Source organism: Melanaphis sacchari, unplaced genomic scaffold (genome assembly GCF_002803265.2).
Source record: "Melanaphis sacchari strain LSU unplaced genomic scaffold, SCAv2.0 Contig0_pilon_pilon, whole genome shotgun sequence".
NCBI classification, from domain to species: domain Eukaryota; kingdom Metazoa; phylum Arthropoda; class Insecta; order Hemiptera; family Aphididae; genus Melanaphis; species Melanaphis sacchari.
Genome location: NW_020270366.1, coordinates 9,250,895 through 9,272,243, shown reverse-complemented (window position 1 = coordinate 9,272,243; position 21,349 = coordinate 9,250,895). Strand labels below are relative to the sequence as shown.

Sequence of the window (21,349 nt, the reverse complement as noted above, 5' to 3'; positions counted from 1 at the left end):
AATTTTATTTAAATAGTTAAATAAATATATTAATCGCTTTTTAATTTCTATATTTTTTTTTTTTTTATATTGATAAGTTTTTTTAATGTTTTTCGTTAATTTAATACATTTATAACCTAAAGAATAGTAAAAATTTAATTGTATGGGAAAATAAAAATTCAATGGACTATAACTTTGGTAGATTTTAAAGTAAAAAATAATTTATCGCGGAGAAAATTATTATTTAGTTATTCATAAAAAATTTGCTCCGAAGAATGAAGTTATGAAAAATTTGTATACGGGATTAAAATGTTTAAATAAATTATAAATTTATTTTGTATGTATAGCAGTACATAATCTATGTACCTATTCATATATAATATTATACGTATCATATTTTATAGAATATAGAATATAGATAAATATAACATACGTTTATAAAATGTACTTAGGTCTACCACATAATCAAATTTAGCGTACGCCACTGTAGGTATAGTTCCCGCGATTTATATATATATATATAAATCTACATAAATTATTGATATTATAGTTCATTAAAAATAATAACAAAAAAATTACCAATGATAAAACTTAATAAAATGTCAAAACTGAAATATTTTTAAAAAAGCAATAAAAATACATTAACAAAAAGAAAAAATTATTGATTTATTTAGAATCAAATAAATTATGTATAAAAATAATTAAAAATTACTTTTTTATCTTATATAGGAAAAAACATATATTTCAAAATCCAAGCCCTAAAAACACTAATTATTACTATGAAGACGTTGTTTTCTTACATTCAAACGTGAATACGTGCGTCCAGTTCAAAGTTCACGCAATTATTACTATTTTGTCACAATTATCTCATTATCTCGAAAATAAATAGGTAACCGTCTTTCTCTCAATTGCTAAATAATAACTTAGACGACGCTCGATGGTCCATTGACGTGTATCACGGCTTAAAATTGTCTTATTAATTATTGTAATATATTTTCATATCACCATTCATGCACGACTTATCTATACGGCCAACTGTCACCGCAGTCCGCAAGTAGTTTTTTACATATACCTTTATCTATATATGTCCACTCTTCATTCATAATTATAATCATATAATGTATAAAATATAAATATATAACATTAATGTAGATAGAATTTCATTACACTAAACATTTTTTTCTAATGGCAACTATAGGAGATATTTGATGCTTCATGCTCGGATTGATATCTGTTTCATATTTTGTTTAATAAAATAATCTACCTACCAAAATGTATTTAGGAATTTTGGAATTTTGGAATAGTATTTTTTTTATAGCATTTTATATAATTTTAAATATATTTTATATGTTAATTTAAATTTAAAAAAATAGTTGTTTCAAGATATAGAATTTTGTAAGACATATTATGTTATAAAAACATAAGAGATTATAACCTAACCACCAATTACATTTTAAATTTATTGTAATACTTTTCTGAATTCCTATTAAGATTGAGATAATTATTAGGTATAATGCGTATTACTTTAATACGATGTGATGAAACCGAAATTATAGTTTAATTGTTATTAATTTTATGATTCAAAATTATTGTATGCTCATTGAATAACATTTTAATAACCAATATATCAATATATGACAAACTTCGATTAACTACTAATTTATTGAATTTTTCCATCTGAGTAGTTCACATTCAGAGAGTCAACTAAACAAAACCTACGACGCAAAAATATCAGATCCATTTACGAATTTACGATTTACTTAGACTTGAGATCTACAAATTCCAATTAAAATTTAAAATGCACCGTGTATAAAGTAATATTTTACTATTATGTACTTTTACATAATTTATTTTATACTAAATAACTATGCAGTATACATGGAACTAAAGCACCAGCGGCGGAAGTAGTCATAATATTATATCCTTGCCGTATTTTTTTCCAAAATCAAGAATAGTATCGTGATTAGTTATGATTACTGCTAGTGTCTGTATATAACTATAACTTATATAAACTCATCCTGTCACCTTATAGTTATTATTCATAGGTCATAACTATCGGTTATTATGTAGCTAGGTACACGAGAAAAAAATATATAAGGGTCTGGTTTTGGGGATGAATCCAAAATCAGAGGATATAACATAATATTATATATTATGATATGGACACACGCGGTGACAAAGAAATTATCCGATGCAAGTCCGCATGCACACTATTTAGTATTTACACAATGTTGCGTGAATGTGTAGCATGTGCTGTGCTACTGCCCATTTTATATTGGAGGCAACTTAAAACTAAATCCACTGCGTCCGTTATTAATCCGTTATTGTTGTGTAGGTAGTAGGAACCTCTATGTTATACCTTTATTGTAAATTGTAATGTGTACACGGTGCGTTACGTATCGTATAATAGTAATTGAGATCGACTGATCGCAACAAAATAATTGGACAGCGGCAGTTGTACATACAACGACTTCTATACCTACCTATTATTTTATATTATTATTATTTATTACTAACTTTTTTCCGAACGTCATTTTTTGCAGTGATTCCCTCCTTTTGATCCTTTTCCTTTCCAAAACAGCACATAATAATTACGTGATTTGTATCGACAGCGCAATATAAATATATATATACAATACAGTATATATGTACGCCATACAATGTATATTATATAATATAAATACTGCGTAAACTGAAAATTATAGTTATAGAACATTGCACACAATGTGTTCCTACATTAAATAGGATGTCTCGCTGTCTTTATCCCCGCTAACCGTCAATAACTTAATTTCTAAATAATTTGTTTGAAAAGCATAATAATAGAAAAATTGTTATTATATTCTATAGCTACCTTACTATTTTTACCATTTATAGTTTATACCATTTATTGTTTCACTTAAACAAAAAAAAAAAAAATGAAGTTTATATTTGTTTTTTTCAATAAACAATTTCAAAATTTCAAATGTGTATCTAATGGTCAATTAAATTTACAATATTTACACATAGTTTAGATTGTTTAATATTCATGTTAAAATAATTATAAAATTTGTGTTATCAAATTATTTTATCTCCATTGGAAATTCAAAGTATTATATAAGTTTTAATGTTTAGATAGGATAAGCAATAAATGAGTACATAAGTGAACGAATGAATATAACGAGACGACCGGACGTTATTATTAAAACACTCTGTATATAATATTGACATATATGTAGTATATAATGTATATATTTATTATATAATATAGTTTGGTATGACTTTGACGGACTCGTAAGGCAAAAAAAAAGCTAGCACGCTCGATGGCGACAACTGATGAAACACAGCAAGTATATACTGTATATACTATATATACTATATTATAGTAATAAGTGACTCGACGTTGTCATTCGGTGGTCAGGTGGAAAAATAACGAGCGCTAATTTCCAAGTATATACCTACAGTATGCGGAATCATTTCGTGTTTCGTTGCTGAAAAAAAAAAGGAAACAAAAATATTTACCTCGCACTATATAAATTGTACCCGTAATGATATAATGATGTATAATAATATATTATGAGTATCGTAATTACTTATTATAGCAAACACGTCGACCGCGGAAGCCCTAGCTATAGCTGGATACAATATCGCGCCGTTGCAGTACTATTATAACCTACGCTATTAACATTAATTGTCAGAAATTAATTGCAAAAATGGCCGACACTCTATATATATACAACCAATATAGATGTATATGGTGTTACTACAACAATGGTTGTTCCAACTCATTACTGATTATTAATTAACGTTAAACAAAACAAAACATTATCACAAGTGCAGTCGTGACGTGTATAATATAGCCGTCAAAGCTATAACAAATAACAATACTTATAAATTGAAGGTAGTTTATAATATACACACAATATAGGTGACGAAGAGGGCAGTTAATATAATATATTATATAATAAAAATTGTATTCGAATACAATTTGAACGCACCGCAAAGGTTTCTTAAAAAAAAGAGTTGCAAGATCAAAAACCGTCGCAATCGATGTTTACACAATAGGTACAATATTATTGTTGTATACCAACAAGGGCAGGTAGGTACTTCAGACGAATAAGACGTATTGTTTTATAAGTTTAATTGTGGCAAATGCCTGTAGTGGTGATCACCACAAAACTTATTAAGTATGCTCATAACAGTCATAACTCATAACCTATACCAGACCGTATAGCAGTACATTAAATCCACGCTCCACGTTTTACATTTTGAACAAAAAAACATACAAAGTAATCATTTACCATTCAAATTCTGATTATTGAGATTTTCGATTCTAAGTTAAGATAACTCCGCTATGAATATATTAATTTTACAATGATGTCTGGTTTTTTTTTTTATGTACAAATAGGTAGGTATATGTTTTATTGTGGAAAAATACTTCAGTCTTCAATGGTTTTTCTAAAATATTATTACATATTTTTTAACATTTAATTTTGAATGTTTTATTATAAAAGCAGAATTTTTTTTAGAATACCTAAAAATCAAATTTTGAACGAACAATTTATGAGTTTAAATATTTAAATTTGTGGCTAATAAACTATTTATCTGAAATTTGATTTTTATAGATCCAATTGATTCGATTAATATTCTGCTTTAGAATACGAAAATAAAAATGTATTTTATCATTCAAGAGTAAATAACTTAATAACTAAAAAATGATAAAATTATTTTTCGAAAATTTCGTTTTGTAACGATTTAAAATTATGTAAAGAAATATGTATTTTCAAAAAAAGTTAGTGTTATCTGAAACAATGAGCATCTTACGTTAAAATCAGTACATACTACATACTTAGGTATAAATATAACAATAAAAATTAAATAATCTCTGTAATAATTTCATAAAGTAACTGCTAACACAAATATAGTTTTAATGTTTAAAAATGTATATTTTATTATGTTTTTAATATTTGGAGGAAAATAGACATGATTCTAGTTCAAAAAAATCTGTGACAAAAAATGGGATACTATATTTTGTTTTGATATTATAATAAGTATTAATAAATACTAATATTTTGAAGAAAACGTTTCCTATCCCCTAACTTAGATGACGAAATCCGTCAATAATATTAGTTCTAAGCGTAGATTAAGTTAAGTGTACACCAATTATTAATTATAGTATACTTTTCTTTATTTCTTTTTCAGAACATTTTTTTTAAAACTCGAGGGAAAATATTGTAATATTATTATTATAGGTTAAAGCGATTATTATTACGTGACAATAACGGCGTAAAGAATAAAGATACATAATCAGTAATTGCTAATTACTATTCGCAGTAAATAATTTAATTGCTCAAACCTCCTAAATATCAACAGAAAAAAAGAGATATATTTTATTAAATAAATAAAAACCATGCAAACTATTAATAATGTATAATATTTTAATTTTATTTACATAATATATCGTCATATTGCATGTCTCCAACCGCCTCATCACCGTGGCACAAAAAAATAAATATCCTTCTTATTATATTTATCAATTACCTCAAATCACGATCTTTGATTATTAATAATTCTCAACACTTCCAAAATACATAATTCGATATACCCACTGAAATTATGAAAACCGTGTACAATAGTTACATAGCCCATGGTTATCTATAAAAAAAAAATAAAAAAATTTAACCGTAATCGTATTATTATAGGTACAAATCGTGTAGGTATATATTACATAAACATAATTTTTCCATAATTTAAATAATAGTAAGTATAGTTATTTTAGATATATTATTTACATAAACATTGCAAATCAAATGCAATACTTACTTACCTAACATGACATAAAAAAAAGAACACGATTCAATGTTCCAATAGGTTCATCAATGTATAAACTATACATAGGCACATTAATAATTCCACTCTATATAGTAACAGAATAATATAATATAATGTCAATTCTTGATTGTCATATACATATTTTGAATTTTGACTTAATCAAAAAGATATAAAAGAGTTATTGCGGGTTTAGTACGTTTAAATGTCATTACAGAAATGTCTAGACGAAACGATAAAACCTGTAACACATAATATCTTAATATTTTATTAAAATTCATAGACAGCAAAATATGAATTCGAAAAAAACCAATATGAATCGTGTATTACGTAAAGTGTAATATTAGGTACCTACCTACGCCTTACGCCTTGTTTACATATTTGACATTTTTACATATTTATTTATTCTTTTTCATTCAATTTTTCAAAAAAAATCAGTACAATCATTCCATTTATTAAATATATATAAAAAATAAACCTAAAACTATAATATATACGTATAATATAGGCAGTGTCTAATTTACCAATTCATGGGCCAAGTATAATTTACAATCTTAGATCCCAAATTGTTTATTTCTATTTTTATCAATGCTAAAAAAAATGTATGCAAAATATATTTTTAAATTAATGTTATATGTAATAACTAATAAACATTAATAAATATTTATAAATGAAAAGTTGGATTATAGAATAACATTTTATTGTTAAAAATATGATTATGTAATATACAAGAACACTACACTTAAAATGTGTCTAATTAATGTTTAATATTTATTCAAGTTAAAAACAAATTAAAAAGTCAACGGTTTTTTTTTTTTTAAATAAAAATTAGTATTTTAATTATTATTTTTTACACTTATATATCAAACTAAATGTTTTATGTTTAAGTCAAATTTAATTTCAACTTTAAGGCCATCATTTTCGGGAAAAAGTCGTTATACTTAATAAATAATAACCCACCAAAATACCTAAGTAAAATTTATATCTATTTTGTTTTTCCAAAGTATGATAAAAAGGAATACAATTAATTGTATACGCTTGAAGTCGGTAGATCTTTCTTTTAAGTTGGCCCAGTGCAATTGTCCCATTTATCCTTGCATAAATATGGCACTGATTATAGGTAGGTACCTACCAAATTACTTACCGTAAAAACCATATACAGTATTGCTTGTAGGGCTGAACGTAATAATGTTTATCAAAAAAATATATAGTTCGTTTGGGTTATCGCCTATCATTTATATAGTTTGGGCGAGTAAAATGATTTTTACCTGCGCGAGTTATATTGACTAATGACATCCTTGTATTGAAATATTACTATACCAATACCTTAAAATATTATGGTAATTAACTTTGCTTATTTAAAATGATTGATAGGTATTACTAAAATAGTATAGATAGATTTCAAATACTACAAACTAACAACCCATGTAAACATGTAATTAACTAAATAAGTATTGCGAATGAATAAATAATAATTATAATATAACTATAGGTACTCGCATAAATAATATTAAATCGTATTATTTGCGTTAACGTTAATAAATATTTATTTTATTTAACCAGTATTTTAATTTTTAACTTATAACAAAGTATTCACTAAATACAAAGAGAAAAATAATTTTAATAATTAAATAATAATTATACAACTATAAAATTAAGTAGGTAAGTACTTACTCAAAATATGGAAGTTCAATTTCTTATTTTAACTCGATTTATATAAACTTCTGATAATATTTAAAATAATATTCTCCTACTTTTGATTTATTTAAATTTAAACCTATTTTGTAAAAACTACAATTTAGATTAAATGTTGAATATTAAATGATGGCAAGATGGACCTTTTATAAATTTTATTAAAATTAATGATGATAAATGAATAAAATAATATCTTTTAGATTCTGAACGAAGATATAATAAAAGTAATTTCTTAATGATTAGTGATTTATCTTTTGGAGCAATGAAAACTTTGAAGGTGGTTTTTGACAGCGAATTTGATTTAGTTGGTACTTCGGTGAGAAGGGGGTCAAAAGTAAAAATTTTCTATAATTTCCTTAATATTCGGGAAAAATAAAAATAAATTAAAGAAAAACGAGAAGTTCTAAGTCAAACTTATTTTCAACAAAATTAATTTTTTTATTTTGTTATAATTAAAAGTAAATAATCATAGAAACTTAAAAATGTCATCAAATATTTATATTATCATTTGCTAAACATACCTAGTATAATTTTCAAGAATATATTTTAAAAAAAAACTTTCACACGGTTAAAATATCTGAAATTTTAATACACGATTCCTCATAGCTTAGGAGTCATAAGTTATAAATAGAAATTAAGTAAAAAGAATTGAGCGTCAAATTTTTTTTTAGAAACATTTAAAGTTTAATTTTTAACAAAATTTATTGAAATCGCAAGTTTTGTCATTTATTTTGTTGATAGAAATTCATTAAATTTTGAATATTCGTACCTAAGATTCAAAAATTTAATATAAATATTTTACAATTTATGTTAAAAAAAATTCCAACAGAAAGTAAAATTAATTTTTTATGTATGTTTAATGTTTAAATCTTTAGAACATTACATATCCATCTGTAAAATAACTATTTCCGCCCAATCAATTTTTTAATATAATATGGTATAAATGTATACTATTATAATAATTAAATATTACTAATATAATCAATAAGATGTTTTTAGCAAAAATTTAATTAATTTAACAATGTAGGTAGGTAATGCTAATAATAGTAAAATTAATTACTCCAATAAAAATATCAAAAAACACATAATTTATACATAATACAGGCTAACAGACTGTCTTTGTTCAGAATCATTTCAAACCATACATCATTAAATTTAAATTAAACACATCCATCACAGAGACCCATTCAACACCTAATGTACAATAGAGCAATAATCCACCTGCCCATCAACCCACTTTAAAAATAATACATTTTTGTAAATTATTATATGCAATATAATAGTAGTGTATAATATAGACATAAGTTAGTGAATATAATATAGCTGCTACCTAAGTAGTTACTACCAATCCAATATTGACTTTAAAATGAAAAATGTCAGGATTTTGACTGATCAAATATTTAAACTGTAATAATTTAAAACCTATGAGTATGAAAAAAACTGAATCGACAATTATTTAATAACTATTTCTTCACATAAATATAATATACTGTATTTTAAAATATAGAATGCAATTCATCAATTTATTAAATACTATAAACTATAATTTATAATAAATAATTTTAAAATACTTAAAATAAAAATAATTATATTGTATACAGTGACAAATTGGCAAAAGGTACAACAAATCTTCAAAATAAATTTACTTTAAACTTTCCATACTTTTTAAAGCTTTCATATAGTTTATTAAGAAACTACTCCATATTCAAACATGTTATTGGATAGTGAAGATAGTGTATTAGCTTATTTTTTAATTAAAATGTATAATATATGCAATGAAACACATTAGCTATCTACATATTTATTATATAATATCAATAATGAAAATTAGCATTCCAAGAATACATCCCCTTTTTTAACATATAGCAATGAATGTCATTAATTATATTATTATTTATTATGTATTTATGTACATAATATTAAATTTTATCATAATATAACATAGTATATTAAAATAATCAAATTATAAAAGAAAACAATGTATTTAATTATAAAATTCATAATATTTCATTATGGCATTAATTTATGTTCAGATAAAAATTTAAATGTATTATTTAAATATAATTAGTAAACTTATACTAATATTTAAAAAATTGTAAATATTCATATTGTTTTTAAGCTTGTAAAACTGGTCTTGCGTTTTTTCCTTGCAAATTCACATTTGTTGTTGCATATCCTGTTCCACCCTAATAAATAAATTTTAATAATTAGTAAGATACAGGAAAAAAATTACCAATATATTATATAATATATATTCTTTACCCTTTGTAAAGGTATAATATCTTTTTCTGTTAATTTTTCTCCATTTAAAGGATGTAGCCAATCTTTTTTAATTAGCTTCTCAAAACATTCCATGGTAATCACATGACCACTAGAATTAACAGAGTAAGTTAATTTTATATTTGTGTAATTTTAAGTGCACTAAAATATTGTCTATAAAAAGATTTTTACGTTGTACGAATAACGGCTGCAGGTACAGCATTACTTAATATATCATGAGTCACTGCACACATGTAACGATTTTCACGAACTGCTAATGATTTTTTATCACTAGGGTCATTTACTAGAGTCCACTTCACATCCACAAAGTTTTTTAACTTCAATGGTTTGCCACTCATTGGACAATAAATAGTTTTATCCTTCAAAACAGAATACATACAAATAAAACTCAATTATAATATTTTATAAAAGAGAAAAATATTTTTAAATAAAAATATAATAATTAATTCTGCATATTAAGATAATTAAGTCTTATACAGCCCATTTCATAACATAAACACTTTTTTGACTAGGATATTTTGTTTAAAATCAAAACCTTGAACTAGATTACATAAACAAACTTACTGAAATAATTAACCATTAATTGTAAAATTGCACATTAAATCAATGAGTTAAAGTGACATTATCTAATAAATGAACTCTAATTCATAAATATGTTATGGTGGAGATTTATTAATTCAATTATTTAATAATAATATAAATTGTAATATTATAATTACTGGTTTTTGCATAGGTGCTTTATTAGCATCAGGTGTTTCCGATGGTACCCAAAAGCTTGGCAAATGCTTATCCAAACCATTAACCATGTTTGAAATAGATGATACATTTTTTTCTGATCGTTTTTGAGATTTCATTTTGTAAATATCATTTTGTCTTTTCACCATACTTTCTCTTTTAAGAAAATCATTGACTTTGGATTGCTGTTCAGCTCTCCCTAATTCAGCTAATTCTTCTTCTTGCTTGTGTTTCTGTTTTTCATACTCCTTCAATTTTCGACAGTATTCATTTTTTTTGGTAATCATATATTGCAATAAAGCTTCTTTATCAAATAGGTGACCCTCAGGGCTACATAATAAAATAAAAATTATCATAAAATTTAATTTTTATGGTTAATAATTACCACTAAATTTAAACTCACGAAACAATTGGAGTTCTGCAAGGTTGTAAAGTCAATGAACAACAGTCAAAGTTTTTAATTGAGTCTTTACCAACACGTTCATTTTGAGTTCCATAGCCAGACTGAGAAGCGTCTTTTTGCTTCTCATGATATGTGTAAACAGCACCTGCTGTACAGTTTCTAGCATGTCTTGTCATCTTACTTAGTATTACAACACTATACGTCAATTCAAAACTAACAGCTAATAAAATAAAAAAGTACAATAAATAATATTATTACTTACCACTCAAAAATTAAAATAGATTATTATTACAAGGTATTATGTACCTAATAACAAATAGATCTGTTTTCAATCGTAATTCAGTTATATATAATAATATATATTATTCAATATTCAAAATTGATATAATTTAATACCTTAAATTGTGATTTTTATACACGAATATCGGAATATCACATTATCAAACTTTTTGTCTGAGAAATTAACAAAATACTTACAGTAATTTTTATTGTTACCACATTTGTGTGTCGAGGTGGTTAATAATTTTTATCAGTTTATCATATTGACAGTTATAAAAAAATATTTAATATGAATAGTTAATAATCAACAATAATATTATGATGAGATGAAATATTGAAAAATTAGAATCACGACACAACATGTCAAAATTAATTTTATTGTTAATTATTTCATGTAACGCACGATGTGATAAGTGATTTCTGAATCACATCATCATCTGTTGTCTTCATAGTGCTTCTTACCATGGCTCTACGGTACAACATGACAAATTTGCGTTAAGATGATTCTGAATTAATTTTGTATTTTTATTTTTCATGCTGTTAACTTATACATTAGAGTTAGTTGACGTATTATAAAAGTTTAATCATAAACTTTTATTGATATTTTCATTTTTTTATGTATAAAATGGATTTTGCTATAATGCAAATTTGGTATGAATCTATGATGTACGGTTTTTAGTCGAAGATATACATACGAGTACGATATCTTCTTGAATCATGAGTTCCACTAACACTATCACATTTACATTAGATTTATAAACAAATAAATTTAGATAATTTACACTAAAATATATCACGATATACAATTTATAATGATCTTAATCTGTTTAATATTGTGATGTAAATTATAGCTATATCTGTTAAGCGTGTATTATTGAGATTATTAGTTATTACAGCATGAATACAATAAACATATGTATGTAGTATGTAAATTTATCTAAAATAGGATATAATTGAAATAATTAATAACTATAGAAATGGAATACATAAATATGACTATTTAATATTAAAATTTCAAACAATAATATGGTAACATTAATACGTGAACTTAGTAAGGTGTAAATATAAATTTAATAATATTATATTGTTATTTTTTTTTTTTTTATCAATAAAATTTATTTTTCTTGCAATTTCTGCTTTTTAAAATTAACATTGTGATTTTTTTCAAAAAAACATTAACCTGGAACAATTTTTAACAGTATTATGTTTCTATTACAATTATAGGATCATAATATTTGTATATAATACAGTGACTATAATATCAAATAGGTATCAATAACAAAATTTTAAACATTGAAATTCAATAATAATAATTAAAAATTTCAATCGTTTTCAATTTTTCAAAAACTACATGAGCATTCTAAAATTTACTTTATCAAAGCTCTATATTCTGTTAAATTTTTTTTATCTCTAGTAATTTAATATTAACTACCCATAACTTTTTTAATAAAATTTCATAGAAATTTTAAGTAAAAAAATACATTCAACATAGTAAAATGTTGTAATTATTATGAAAATTTATATATTCTATATAAAGCAAATTATTTGGTAAATATCAGTAAATAATATAAGATTTAATATTTAAATATTTTAGAAATAAAATTATTAAAAAAATATAACAATAATTTTAATACATCAGAGTAAATACAATAAAAACATATATAGCAAATAATCATATGCAATAAGTGAAGTAATATAATACATTATCAAACTAACTGGCATAATTTAATATAGAAAAAATGTACAAATTACTAAAAATAAGACAAATTTAGCAAATGTTTGTTAGAATAAGACAATATCAATATTATATTATGTAATTAAAAAAACTATGAAAGCTTAGTAATTAGTTTTATATTTTTTAATCTCTATCATTATAACGTGTATATTAGGTAACTGTGCTTTGTTTGGAGCTAATAAAGCTTTTTGAAATTTATGATAATAATCAATTAACTGTGAAAATGCTAATTGTAAAAGAGAAGCACCAGTCGTTAGATTAGGAAATGAAGGTAATATTTCTTTATTTATTTCTTCTAAAGACATCTTCCAGGTAGATGTAAATGTCTTAGCCAATCCTAATTGCCTTGAATCTGAATCAATATCTTGGCCATTTTCTGCATCTGTAACAAACTTCATCATTCCGCCAAAATATACTTGAAGTACTTCATCAACATAATCTTTACTTCTTGCTGAAAGCTCTTCTTTAAATCTATCCACTTCAAATGTACTATCTCTAACACGTTCCATTAGTATTCTCAATACTAAATCATAATTATTAATTAAAAATATTAAACGATCTTTACGAGTTCTAAACATAGTGGCGAGACGTAAAACAAACCCTAAAACTTCTTCAGTTAGGCTACAAATTAATTCAGGTTCACATTTATTATTTTCACTGAATGAAACTATAGCTGACACAAGTTCAGCATATCGTCTCATAATAAAGTGGGGTTTCTTTTCTTTGTTAAACTTGGAAATATCATAATCTTTAACACTTTGAATATGTCGTTTAAGTATAAATCGAAATCTAGTTCCAATCATAGCAAGAATTGTATCCCAATATTGTGCCAGTACAGGAACTAAACGATTTTGACAAAGAGCTTGATAACGCATACTTAACTGGCCACATAAAAAAAGTGCCAATGCATCATAACAGTTTTCAACAAAATTTTCTAAATGTTTAATTAAAAGTCCAAGAGTTTTACCCATAATTTGAGAAAATAGTCCCTGGGCAGTAGGCTGATCAACTTTAAAAAACTCACAATCAAATTTATATTCTCGACAAGCGTTATCTACAAGAGCATACTGGACTGATCTAAATATTGCCTCAAATGATAAATTGGTCAAATTATTTTGATGTGGTATGATAATTGAATTATCTATTTCATTAAGAACAGATGCTCTGTTTCCGATGGTAAAAACAGTATTTTTTTTGATTGATTTTTGAAAAAGAGTACGTGATGTTGGATCTTCTACTGCTAACAAATCATCCTTTGTAGCTGCTTCTTCAAATTGTAATTTCTGTAAATAACTCAAGTATGATTTAAAATAAGTAAAATAAACTTTACTCAAAGCATCAACATAGTCATTATATATTTCTTGAGCAGATATTGAATCATGATTGAGCAAGAACTCAAACAGAAATTTATACTCAAATAAGGTGTTTTGAGGTATATGATAATTTGTAGTAGGTTTCTTAAATTTATTTATCTGTTCCATAATGAAATGCCTAATTTTTGAAGTAGCCGTAATTTTCAATTTTTCATACACATCTTTGACATCGTTTTGTGATTTTATATCTTTGAAATTCTGTTCATCAACAAACAATATTTTGTAATTCAATACAGATAAATGTGTTGAAAACTTTTCATCTGTCACTGAACATGTAGTTATGACTGATATGAGTGTTTCAGATACAATTACATCTTCTATAAATTGATGCATGAGTCCTTTGAAGGACTGTCTATTACATAGTTGTTGAGCCATAAATATTGATCTCTGCTGTAACCTAGTAATTTCATTTGTTATATTTTGCAATTCCTCTTGAAAGGTATACAATACTGATTCTGTGTGTTCCAATACATTTTCACAATGATTCAAATGTTTATGTAATGTCACTATTTGATCTCCAGACTTAATATATTTTTCCACATCGAGATTTTCATGATATTTCAAATCAGATTCTACTTGCTGAGAATAATTACGTAAGTCGGTTTCCGACTTGAGAATTTGATCCAGTACATTGTCATCTAGTTCAATAAATTTCTTGTCCATATCAATATAAACACGAAATTCCACAATATCAAAATTAAACTATGTCGACGTACTTAATTCAATCGCAAACACACATTGAGAAGAAAAAAGAAAGAAATTAAAAATTAATTATTAGTGTGACATGACGAGTGATTTAAAGATTCACATAATAAGTTTAAAATGTATTAAAGAACTTTACACATGATGTAGTTTAGTTTTCAATAACAAATAAATATCAAATAGTAAATACTGAATACCTAAGAGCATAAATTAATGAACAGTATATTATAATTTACGTGGATCCATACAGAGTAGTGAACACTGACGTAGTGCCATACCGAACTGATTGGCGCCGATTACTGACAACTGACAAGTAACTATGTGACTTGTGACTATAAAAAAAAAAAAATAGTGACTGACTATATACAAATTGTAGTACAGTAGCGCAGATTATAGTATTAAAATAATTGTCATCTTATACTTTATAGCACAGCTGTTATTGTTGAATTGTATACAGATAATAAAAATTAATTTTATCTTTTTGAGTTATTATCAACAAAGGTATCAACTATCAGTGTAGTGAGTACAACACAACAGAACAATATTTACTCTGAAAATACGGTACGATAACGACTTTGATGTTTAATATGTTAAATGTTTATCGTTCATATATATAACGACTATAAATACTTCATGTCTGTTTATTTTATACCTTTACTGGAATAAGAATTAAGAAGATAATGATATGAAGACCTGTCGAATAACGTTATGTGTTTCTTTTTGCACTGCTAGTTCCTGATCGCTGTGCATACAGTAGCCAATAGTAGCAATTATTTAGCAACATCCGTATGCGCATAAAAAAATTGTTTAGACTACCTACGCCCATTGTGTGAAATTGGTCGTCTTCTTATTCCGGCCAAGGTACTTTAGTGGGTTCATATGCGTAATATACAAAAATGTATAGATAAAAGTGGCACTCGTATCGCAGATTGTATGAAAATGTAATCTATTCTGTCTCTGTGTTCGTATTGTGATCATATCACAATGTAGTATTATTTTTTTTATAGAAACTATAAACACTAAAACACATAATTAATACGTATACAAAAATCATAGGAACCAATCATGATAAAAAAATAAATCATTTAACAATTCACAATAAAAAAAAAAAAGATTAAAGCTTGTATGAATCAAGGATGTGCAGATAAATCAACCAAAATAAAATCCTCAAACAAAGATAACGTAATATATTCAAATTTATTTGTGTTAACGAGTTTATCAGCGTAGTTTAAAATTTTTAGGAATAAATTTATTATTCTCGCACTTTTTCATTTAGATTTTAGAACTACAAACATTTTGCACAAGGCATAATTTAATCAAAAAATTATATTTTAAGAATATTTACTATATACTTGAAATTTTAAGCTAGAGTATTTAAGTATATAATTATTATTCAACTAACTAGGTATACTCCTACACCATTCATATAAATTAATATTTTAATATATTTTATGCAAATTAAAATGTTGGCTTAAGTGTTATTGTACAAGTTATACACACACTATAGACACTTATTAGTAATTCTTATTTATTTATTATTGTAACCTAGAGCAGTCTAAAAACTGATCAAATTATGTTGTGACTTGTGAGATATGAGCATCTAGCTGACAGTTTTTTATCAAATTATTCAGAAAGTTTGGGAGTTAAACTTATTTTGCAATAAACTATGGACTCTTCAGGTCTTTTTGTCCATCTATTCAATGTAGAAGTTTTTTAAATATTTCTTTAATTGCAATCTAGTAATAAAAATGTATGTTAATTGGACTTATATTGCATGTATAATATATTGATATAAAAAAAGAAACTTTTAAGTTTAAGATTATTTTTTAAAAATATTTTTTTATTCTTAAAACTTTAATTTTTTTTTCATGATAGATATATATTAAAACCAAAATTAAATTTTGTTGTAACCACACAAAATCATCAAGTGTTTCATGACACAGAACTGATTACAAAAAAAAATATTGAACTTTAATTAAAGATAAGACCTTTATTTTATTATTGAAATATATTATTAAATAATACTTTGAATAAATTAAATTTTATCATTTAATAATTATAATTTTAATCTGAAGTACATCAATATTAAAATAAAATTGTAATAATTAATGCAGTAAATTAAACAAAAAGTGATTGGAATATTCAGTCAAAACTTTTTTTATACCTAAATGCAATATCAACAAATATATTAAAGCTACTTATTGACTTTTTAATAATATAATTTAAGAACAATATCATTATATTAATAAATTAAAATTAATAGTTGATACATAGAGTAATAATTTCTAAGTGTATATAAATTATTAAATCGAATGACAATTTTTATTTTTAATATAATTTAACATATCATAGTGTACTTTTCCAACAGGTGAATAATAAAATATTGTCTCATTTTCTTTTAATAATAATTTGCTTTGTTCCAATGAATCATCACTTATATTTTTGCATTTCAAATCATTAATCACGACATTTTGAACTTTTGGCAGTGGATTTTTAATCAACATACAATCAAGTTCTTCATCTTCAAATGTTAAATCAGATAATTTAATTTTTTTTGAATTTCTTGATTGAATTACATCTGTATCTGAATAACATTCAGAATTAAATTTTTTTGATGAAAGTTCATTTGAATACTCAGATGAGCTATCATCAGATAAATTGCACCTCAAATCATCGATTTGATGTTTTTTTCGTTTTAAATGTTTTGAAATATCCATATTTGAATATTCAGGTGAGCTATCATCAGATAAATTGCACCTCAAATCATTGATTTGATGTTTTTTTTGTTTATGTTTTGAAATATCATCAACGCCAGAATTTAATTGAGATGTACTCGGTTCATATTCCATACTATTGAAATAATTTACTTTATGGTTTATTTCATTCTTTTTTTTCACAATTGTCTTATTATCATCTATTATATTGTTATCAATTGCTCCAATTTTTAACATTGCCTCACACATAGCTCTAAATGCAATTATTTCTGCATCTTGGTCTTTATCCTGTAATTCAACATATTGATATTGAATAGGAAATTCAAAGTCAATTTTAGGAGAAGGTTGATTGAATTTTTCTGATTTCTTTAAATCATCAATAATAATTGAATTCTTGTCTTTTGTATCCGAATTTCTTAATTCATTAATCAAAGGTAGTGTTGAAATTACAGTAGAATTATCTATATCTATTTGTTTAATAGTGTGTGTCTTAGTACTATCTGAATTTAATGTTGGTGACAATGCATGTAATCGTTGGACAGCTTTGCATAAATTTAATTCCATAAATTCTTGGGTATCTAAATCTAATACTTCAGTACTAGAAATATGTCCATTTATTTTTTTTATCACTTCTAATAATAAGTTTTTTTCTTGACTATTCAAATCAGTTTTATCATGGTTTATTTTATTTATTATAAATTTACACTCTGTTTGGTTTAAATCATTTGAGTCATGTACAATATTAGTTCCAATTAATTTGTTGTCATCTGTATTGATTAACATAGTAGAAGTTTCAAAATTATTTTTTCCATGAATATTAGGCAAATTTAATTTATCAGAACTGTTCATATTTTCAGAAGAATGTGAAATATCTGAAAGTGACATTTTGCAACTTTCTGAAAGTTCATCTTCATTTATTAAATTGATTTGTTTATTGCATAGATGATCTATTAGATTCTGAAACATAATATTATATCAATATTACATCATGCATATTATATTTAAATATTAAAATTTATTAGCAAACTTACAGAGTAAAGTTTGTAAATTAACAACTTAAATAACTTTAGCATTTTAAAAATTAATAATCTAATTATACTTAAAAGTTATAGCTAAATAAATAACAATACAGTTAATGAAAGTAATAATTAATTTTAAGAGGCCACTTACAGACAAATAGTATAATTTAGTTTATAGTTATGTCATTCATAGACTAGTTTTTTTTATACAAATTATACAATAAAAATTTAGTTTTAATATTTCAAAAACTATGAATTCTAAACAAAATTAATATCTATACAATAATAATATGTAGTTATAAAAATATTTATAAATTATTTAATAAGAAAAAGTTGATAAGCATTAATTATATTAATATATTATATTGTTTTATACAATTTTTAATAATTTATTAATACATTTATTTATTTATTTTATCATAAACCTGTAATTTATATAGGTACCAATATTTTTAATAACTTTTACTTGTTATGTTTATAATATTTAAACAGGTATTATTACATTAAAATTAGAGATACTAATATTTTTACTCACATTTTAACTCTATTTTTATAATTTCAGACTATACCTACAGATGATAAGGTATTTGGGCTTTAACTATAACTGAAAAGTTACAAAAACATCTAAACAAACTATCTATTTTTTACTCCAAATAGTTATGATAAAAAGTTATAAAGAACTAAATAGTTGAAAAAATATGTACGAGTTATATCATGGCTTACATAGAACATACCTCTTGATTTTTTTTTAATATTTATAATACTAAATAAATATACATAATTAAATTTTCTACATCAAGTAATTTGATAACAATTTTTATTAATGTTAAGTATTTTTTTTTAAGTTTATAATTTAAATTAATAAATTAATTTAAATTCTTAATAATCAAAATACTTCTAATCAACAAATTAACAGCAGAAATTATGCTATAAAATTCAGATTTTTTTTTATATAACACGAAACTATCAATCTATCTATACTAATAATTAATTAACCTAATCAAAAATATGCTATACATCCTTTAACACGTCCTGTTAAATTTTAAAGGTATTGCTTATAAATTACTTTTTCCACGTAGACTTATAGTCAACATTACTCTCATCACATTTGTATAATATTATATTGTATATCTTTAACATATTGAATAGATTTTACGTATCTTTTGAATAATAAAAGAAATAAATAAGTATATTAATATTAGGTATATTTAATTATTTTTAAATTTCTTAATTTAAATACAGAACACTTTACATCGGCTTTGTGTCTGTCACCAGTTAATAATTTACCAGTAAATAGTTACAATAATTGTTATTGATGTTAAGAATAAATTATATAAATCCTAAATTTTCTAATGGTTCTATTCAAAGTAAATTGATACTAGCCAGTAATAAGAAATACTAAAACATGAGTAATATAGATTTAGTTAGCAATATTAAAAAAATATGTTAAAATTTTGAATCTCAAGTTTAAAAATTAAATTAAATTATTCAATTTTGTATAATCAAATAATTTGATAATTTGTTCAATAAGATATTTTAGGTATCTATTATTTTCATACCTTAACCTTATATAATTATATACCTATTATTAATATATTAGCTACTGACTAATACTTACTTCTTTTGACATATCTACTTAAATCTGTTAAAATTATTTTATATCAATTGTATATTTGCATGTACTTTGTTGGTAAGTTTAATTAGTTAACTACTGTACTGTCTTTAATAAGAATATACAATCTTAATATTTATATTTTATCATTTTTATCATTTTATAAACATTTATTAATTTATTATCTATCTGCTATAATCACAGATATCTGTGGCTTATACTCATAGATGGAACATTCGACAGGATGGAGGCGGGTGATGCGGTAAAAGCAGTGATGTAAATTATCTAGTACAAAATATTTGTTCTAATAAAATAGTAAATACATTTAAATAGATATTATAGTAGATTATATTGTAAAACTAATATCTCTCTTGAAATGTTCAAGAAGCTTAATATTTCCACCAAATTTTTGACTATTGATCTGATTCAGTTGCATAATCAAAATTACTACAAAATTGAAAAAAAAAATCATAAAATCATTAAAAAACACAAATGACATAGTTAATAGGGGAGTCAAGCTAATAGTAGAAATTTACAAAAAACAAAGAACAAAAATAATTCTTATTACAGACAAATAATTTAACTATAATTAACTTAAATCTAACTTCAAAATAAATATCATTACGTTTTCTAGATTGTTAAAGACTATTGAAAGATATATATATATATCCACAAAGTGATAGACAAACACTCAAGAAAACATTTTAGAAGTCAATAATTCATTATTGGTAAAATTAAAAATAATGATAAAAAAAATCAATTTTTTTTATTAATATATTGTTATTTCTCAAAAAATGTAGGTAAATAAAACCAAAATCTATAAAAAAAAATTGATCTTATGATATTTTTAGTGTAAGCCTATTTTTTAGAATATTAAATTCCGTGTTATAATTATATAATGTATTTTATCATACATTCAAACGGACGTTATGTATATGTTACGGGCAAAAGCCGAAATCGGGCAAACCTCAGAAATGCCCGGACAAAACGCGAATTGCCCACAATCCTTGGGCAAAAT

At 24.0% G+C, this 21,349-nt stretch overlaps 3 protein-coding genes across 8 annotated transcripts; all 3 read right to left on the bottom strand.

Annotated features, from left to right (window-relative positions):
* Positions 1–9,522: 9,522 nt before the first annotated feature.
* On the bottom strand, positions 9,523–11,451 carry LOC112594556 (nitric oxide synthase-interacting protein homolog). Of its 6 annotated transcripts, none has more exons than XM_025339421.1 (6): positions 11,375–11,451; positions 10,898–11,117; positions 10,479–10,824; positions 9,931–10,118; positions 9,742–9,850; positions 9,523–9,665 (listed from the first exon to the last, which is right to left on the bottom strand). In XM_025339421.1, exons 2-6 carry the CDS (start codon positions 11,071–11,073, stop codon positions 9,594–9,596), a joined length of 891 nt encoding a protein of 296 aa, XP_025195206.1. In that variant the 5' UTR covers positions 11,074–11,117; positions 11,375–11,451; the 3' UTR covers positions 9,523–9,593. The 6 variants fall into 6 exon arrangements, with proteins under 6 accessions (XP_025195206.1, XP_025195169.1, XP_025195189.1 ...); XM_025339384.1 differs by lacking the exon at positions 11,375–11,451 and adding an exon at positions 11,204–11,290; XM_025339404.1 differs by lacking the exon at positions 11,375–11,451 and adding an exon at positions 11,160–11,279 and having other exon boundaries at positions 10,898–11,110.
* Positions 11,452–12,892: 1,441 nt separating this feature from the next.
* Positions 12,893–15,435, bottom strand: LOC112603295 (vacuolar protein sorting-associated protein 52 homolog). The gene has a single exon (XM_025351803.1). It carries the CDS (start codon positions 14,945–14,947, stop codon positions 13,013–13,015), a length of 1,935 nt encoding a protein of 644 aa, XP_025207588.1. The 5' UTR covers positions 14,948–15,435; the 3' UTR covers positions 12,893–13,012.
* A 1,773-nt stretch (positions 15,436–17,208) lies between these two features.
* On the bottom strand, positions 17,209–20,463 carry LOC112593726. The gene is made up of 2 exons (XM_025338245.1): positions 20,338–20,463; positions 17,209–18,657 (listed from the first exon to the last, which is right to left on the bottom strand). Exons 1-2 carry the CDS (start codon positions 20,347–20,349, stop codon positions 17,290–17,292), a joined length of 1,380 nt encoding a protein of 459 aa, XP_025194030.1. The 5' UTR covers positions 20,350–20,463; the 3' UTR covers positions 17,209–17,289.
* Positions 20,464–21,349: the final 886 nt, after the last annotated feature.